The 6,791-nt window shown below is 39.2% G+C and overlaps 1 protein-coding gene across 2 annotated transcripts in view; it reads left to right on the forward strand.

Annotated features, from left to right (window-relative positions):
• dtx1 (deltex 1, E3 ubiquitin ligase) overlaps positions 1–6,434 on the forward strand; it is a 57,775-nt gene extending 51,341 nt beyond the window's left edge. For both annotated transcript variants that reach the window (XM_055011511.1, XM_023295065.3), the window contains exon 10: positions 104–6,434. In XM_055011511.1, the coding sequence (XP_054867486.1) occupies positions 104–328 (225 nt within the window). In that variant the 3' untranslated portion in view covers positions 329–6,434. The remainder of the gene's footprint in view (positions 1–103) is intronic.
• The last annotated feature ends 357 nt before the right edge of the window (positions 6,435–6,791 follow it).

Raw genomic sequence — 6,791 nt, forward strand, 5'->3', positions numbered from 1 at the left:
ACACCAGGCCCAGGAAACAGTGGTCCTGCACGTGGTCTGTTTATTTATTTATTTGCTGTAATGACATTTTTCAAAACCCTTCTTTTTGTTTGTGTGTCTCCAGGTTTTGAAGCTACTGATCATGGCCTGGGACAGACGCCTAATCTTCACCATCGGCACGTCCAGCACCACAGGCGAGTCAGACACTGTGGTGTGGAATGAGATTCACCACAAGACAGAATTTGGCTCCAACCTGACCGGTCACGGCTACCCCGACCCCAACTACTTGGACAACGTCCTGACAGAGCTGTCGGCCCAGGGGGTCGGCGAGGACAACCTGAAGGAGTGATGGTCAGCTGAGCTGGTACACAGGAACTCAAAGCCCCGCCATCTCCCAGAGAACAGGGACGCTGCATGACCGGCCAACATGCAGTCGACAATTCTTTACTCCCCACAAGCTAAAATATCCTACAGAAGTGGTGGCACGAGAGCAATGGAAGCAAAAATAATGGTTCTAATCAATGTTATGGTTTGTATAACCTAGAATTCCCCCCTGCTGTCTCTTTATTCACGCCTTGAGCATGGCGTGTCCATGGCACGTGATGAAGGTTGATGGTGATAGGTGCAGTTAAATGGTATTAGACCTGTTTTCGGTTCAACTGAAACTGTTTGGCTGTACGTGCAGTAAACCGACAAGGGGCCAGAACTAAACACAGGCATATTTGTAAATGCTGATCTCCAGAATGCATGGCCCCGACTAACGCTGCATAATGAATGTCAAGCAAATACCTGCAGAAGGGTGAGGTGTCAGCGGATCAGCTGTTGCTTGATATTGTTGAGATACATTTAAGAGAATTTCAGCTTCTCATTTGAATGATAATTGATTACTTGCTTCCCCTTTTTACTATTATAATTAACTATTGACCTGTAACAAGTTGTGAAACCTGGTTTTGTGATTTGAAGGAGAGGATCTTCGCTCTGGTGATGTCATTTAAGGTTGCACTGGGCATCTCTGACATTTTCCACTTGTGATACGACGGATCAGTTATTCTGTGTGTTCTGTAGTGCATGACGTAGATTCCAGAGAGCTAAAGGCTGTGAAATATGGTGTTTGGTCATAAATGTATGTTGTACGGTTAACCTTGTAGACTGTCCGTGAGAGGAGAGATGAAATGGACGAAACAAGCTTCTGACCAGTCAGTTTACTGCTTGTTGCGATGTGTTGTAACTTGAAAGGCTGAGGTTGTGAAGTGGGATTTGCGCCTACGCTCCAAGGTTAAACTCATTTGTTTTGTTGACACACTGATGACGCTGACCTCTGTGAATATAAAGCCTGCATTATTATTCTCCCGGTTGGAGCAAACCCAGGCGTTGGCACGATCCATCATGCTGACCATACATGAGGGGTGAGCGGCGCGCTTGCGTGCAAGGAGGCGTTATTGTGCTGGCTTTGAGTCCTTGAGGAGAAAAGCTGAATACACAGATGGGTGTTCCTCTTTCAAACATCGACGGTTTTCCCACTGGAGATCCATCTTGGCCAGCGCTCCTGCTCGCCTGAGATCTACAAGTCTCTCGTGAGCCTGTTTGCTGTTGTTCACTGTACTGGGTTCATCTGCTTGTACAGGGAGCGGTGAAACATCTCATTCCCTACGTGAGCTCTCTCATAGTCATTAGGTTGATCCTGATGTATGGCTTCAGCCTCACTCACCGCCTCCTCCTCCTCAGCTGCAGAGTGCATCATTCTAGAAACCATGCAAATGCTGGTCTAGTATGTTACTGGTTGAGGCTTTTTTTTTTTTTCAAACGCTCTCCTCTTTCCCCCCTTGATTTCACGCCTGCGAGCTAAAGACTATTTGAAGGTCCTTGCTGGAGATCCTGTGATGTTTCTTTACCCAGAGATTAAAGATAACCCAGTGCTGCATAATTCTCCATAAGTATATCTGATCAATTTTAATGAGCGGGGCTGTTGGTGGGCACCCAGCTGTGGGCTTAATTTGGGGGTGAATCATAGTCTTCCATAGCACTTTGAGGCAACATTTTTGTTCAATCAGTCATTTAATTTTTAGGAAAATGTCTTATATTGCAAAGAAAATCTGTCTTTTTTTATGTTGATGTTTATAAAATGGCTTGCAATGCTTTAAAAAAATATACATAATATACATTTGCAGATGTGATATACCTTTAAATTCAAGCTCAATTTGAGTCAATGGTGTAAGTTTAATTTATTTTTATACTCTTCTATGTAGAAAATATAAAGACTGTCCCACATATCTATACACAGGCACATATTAACATGAATACATAAAATCTGGCAAAATTTGTCAGTATGTCAGGGACTGAAACATGTATGACTTGTTATGGACGTCTTATATTACAAGTAGTCTTAGCGTATGCTGCTGTTGTTACCTTAATGTAGAATCTGTGTAGTTGATCCCCTGTGGGACACCAATAAATACAGTAAATGTGTCTTTATTATTGGTGGGGAAGCTTTAGCAGCATGAAGATGGCTGTTTCCCCCCAAATGGGAAATTTCTCTTTTTTCTACTTGTCCAGAAAATGGGAACGGATACAGTCAGGCATTTTTGTTGAGTCTGAAGGTGAAAACAACCTGGGTTAAATATCAAACTGCAAATATTCTTAAGAGTTTGTTTTAGCTCACTGAAACAAGAAATTGGTGGGATTTACTTCAGTTAGTCAGCAATCAGGACTAAGGATGCTGATTTAAAGAACCTAAAGACCCTATTTTCCTTATTAAAATCATAAAGTGCTCATTTTCTGGCATCAAAGCACCCTACATATATGCACATACATGCCATATTCATGCAGATAATCAGTGTTGCACATGTCTAACAGGGATGTTGACGGATAAATTTTCTGCTGATTTCCAGCCGTTTGCTTTCTATCAAATATTTAGCAATGATATGTGATGATGAACGATATGTTGGTAGATTATAGTTGTGAGTTGTCCAAAAATACATTACTTTCTGTAGATCATAACAATAATATTTCTATAATATAATAATTAAGACAAGCATACCCACCTTCATTTGCCTCCAAGCATATTGTTGATTGTTTTTGCTATAAATTGACTTTGATTGTGTACATTTGTTTGGAAATTTACATATGAATTTCTTAAAGATATGTGTAAAAATTACACATATTTTTGCAGGCCTCACAATTGAGTTTTAATTGCATTTCAGGCGAATTATTATACAAATTACATATATGTATATATGTTTTACATAAGTAAATATTTCCACTGAGACACACATTATTTTCAGAAATGGTAAATGGAGTGTATTTGCCTACACTCATAGTATCAGTTGGGTTTTCCTGAGTTAGAGCTACACACAGCTTAACTTAGTGTGTTCCTGTGATATCAAATTCAACACATTTGGAATACTAAGATACTGTAATTTTTATACAATTTCTTGGTTAAAGCATTTATTTCAATCCAAAACAGCACAAACAACTGGTGTTTTGTAGTATTTCAGCTGGCTTGAATCCCTCTGCAATATGGCAGCCAAGCAGAGACACATTCACAAGCTGGTATGAGGTGTTTCTACCAAAATTAGAACTGTGAGGATTCATGTTTTTTATATTTATATTTACCCGTCTGTCATTATTTGTGCAAATTCCCCAACCTGATGATTAGTGCAGTTCATATTGATATTTAACTCTTCATTTTAAATAATTACAAAGGATATTTTCTCCAACATTAGCTTTGATTACTGTTAATTTCATCATGCATGTTTCACTTTGAAGATGTTTAATGCAGTTGTATTCAGCATTTATAAAATAATTGTGTATCAAATGGCAATGTGGAAACCTCCCCTCAGCTCATTGTTTAGCTGTCCAGCTTTTAACTGTACTGTTTGGGTTCACTCTCACACTGTGTTTAGACACAAGGTGTAGAGAGGAAGTGCATTAGCAGAACATTGAAAACACAAGATGCTAAAATCACAGAGCAGCACCTTCAGTCTTTCATCTGTTTCTACACAGAATACATGCAGCCACAGTTATGAGGTGTAACTCACCAGCATACATCTCAACCCATTCTGATGCCAACCTCTATCACCCAGTGGAAAATTCATAAATATCCATAGATATATAGATTTGTTCATATATTTCAACTTTATTTTAAAGATAAATTAAAAGCAGTGTTTAACGTTTATGATGCAAAAACACAGGAATATACAAAACAATGCAATACAATAACTTTACGGGCTCAGTGCACGTCTCTCCACCTCATCCTCCACTGAGTTCAATCTGATTCCAGCAACAGAACCAGCTTTTTTAATCAGTTTGTTCAGACGCCTTGCATCCTTGTTTTTTTACCATATACCTGACTGAACTTTCACCAATCTCATGTTAATATTGATATTTTATTAACCATGCGATTTAGTGTATGCATACATTTGCAAGTTGCATTGGGGAAATTAATTACGTTAATTAATTTACGTGCATTCTGTTTAAGCTGACATGCTTGCACCAGCGTTGTGTCAGCAGCTGGATGAGAATACACAATCACTGCAATTATGGGTAAAGATGAAAGAAAAAAGGCCTGAGGCATAAAAAAAACCACATGGATTGAGTGTGTAGCTTGACAACTACATGAGAAAAAAGTCTCAGCTGAAAGCGCACATGCCTTCATTGTGACATTTTTATCCACACAAAACGAGAAGCTGACAGCGTACAAAATAGGTTTGAATTTAATGAGTAGCTCAATGCATTTAGAAGCTTAAAAGCCAGATATTTCCTCTGTTATTGTGCAAACACCAAAAACAGATCAAAAAGTGAATAAATATTGGACTAGGAATTCAACAGGTGAACCAAAACTGAATGCTAAAGAAATGATAATGTTGTTCTGCTTATGAGTTGCCTAAATGTTGCATTCCCTGCTTCCACTGCAACCAGAAAACCACACTATAGACATTAGTAGTTTCACATTTAAGCGTTTACTTAAATACTTCAAGCCACTAATAGGATTATATTTCTTTAAACTGCTGTTCTGTGTGTTCAGGCTGTTCCCTACAGAAGCTAAAACAAACTACTTAAAGTCATTTGAAGTGTGATTTTGACCCAGGTGGTAAATACTTTTTGGCCTGCTCCATTTCAAGTTCTCTCCTTCACACCTTTTGGACACCCTTTATAAAAGTGGGACAGCAAGAGAGAATGCTTCCAATCTATCAGGGATTCTTTTTCCATGTTGAATGAAGTTTCATTAACTAGAGAAATCCAAATGTTTGCTTCTTCAACTTTTCCTTTCCGTGTGTCGGTCTCGTAGTGTGAACGATGCAGGCCCTTTAGACTTTTCAGGTGTGTACAGACGTCTATGGGAACGACCGCTAAAACGTGCTTTGGTATTTGTGCGAATTAAAGAGAGAGATGGTTTTTATGCAATTTACTATTTTTAAGATCTAATACATGATTTAATGTGTAGCAAGAAGGTGGATTCTTGGTTTAAATGACAGTGGATGTTTTCTTTATGGGGTGTCTACCTCCAGGATTCTAAACAAAAAGGGGTTGCAATCGGAGGACGTTCACATGCTATGTATTAGAAAACATATATTTTTGATGTCTTTTTTTGAATGATTGTCTCTAAAAAAGAACTATAACATAACATTTAATGTATTACTCTTATTAAGATTCATTCCATACTATCCATTTGAGTAGAAGCGGGATAAGAGATTAAGTCGCTTTGTCCCGACATATGAAGTATTTACAGTTGTACCCTCTCGTAGTGTCTACTGCAAACTGTACTTCTCTCTCTAAATGATACCTTAACATTTTGTGTGGATATACTGTGTGTTTGTATCTGTCTGTCTGTGTGGATGTGTGTGAGTGTGTTACTGAAGTGAGCGTTTAGTAGACAAAGCTTAGGTTCATGTCCTTCAAAGGTACAGTAATGTTCTCCTAGAGGTGCATGTTAACCAAACTGTGAGCGAGTTTATTGACAATGCAAAGCTTTTTGTTGCGTACGAAAACATCATTGGCTTCTTTAAAAGCATCACCCTGGTTTTCTGGTGATTTAGCACTGTGGTTTTGCAACTTACTCCAGTTAGTTAGAGCAGTCTATTTTCTTTTATTTTTCCTCTGTTGGCTTTGATTTACACAGATGGGGACGTGATAGCGTTTGGCTGCTCTCCTCACTCATTTGACGACATGTAAAACATCTGAATGTTTTGCATTTAAGTGCCCATATTAACTGACATCTTCAAATCATGACTTTTGTGGTTTGATTTCTCTTCAGCAGCGTCTGAGTATTGCTGTTTAAAATGGTTCATACGAGGACAAATTGAAATAAACTAAAAGCAAGATATAGACAGACATTGATTAAACTATAAAGGGCTTCTTAATCTATTGGTCTTTATTGAATTGTGATGACCTTGTTGCATGTTTGTGTGTTTCTTGTGGAAAAATAAATGTGCCCTTGATTGGGGTAGTTTGTTTGACCTTTTTGTCACCTTGGCTCTTCCTCGTTTTTTTTTTTTCCCCTCCAGTCGGTGGCATGTCCACCTTCATTTAGCTCCACCGTTTCCTTCTCCCTGTGCAGCTCTTTGCTCTCATTATATGGATATAAATGAGTTTTGCTGGAGCTGTGGAGTGCAACTGACACTGTTCTCTCTGGCAGTAAATTTGCTTTATGGCCATTTTCTGTCTTTGGCTGCTGTGTGTTGGAGCTGCTGGTTGATGCATATTAAAGCAGGCCTTGGGATGTGTCGAAGGCCTGAGGAGATCAGGCTCCCCTCCAGCACTGACCCAGCAGCTCGGGGGTCAGTCCCCCTCCTGGTTCTGGTGCTTAAACCCCA

The sequence above is a fragment of the Amphiprion ocellaris genome, chromosome 6 (genome assembly GCF_022539595.1).
Source record: "Amphiprion ocellaris isolate individual 3 ecotype Okinawa chromosome 6, ASM2253959v1, whole genome shotgun sequence".
Lineage (NCBI taxonomy): Eukaryota > Metazoa > Chordata > Actinopteri > Pomacentridae > Amphiprion > Amphiprion ocellaris.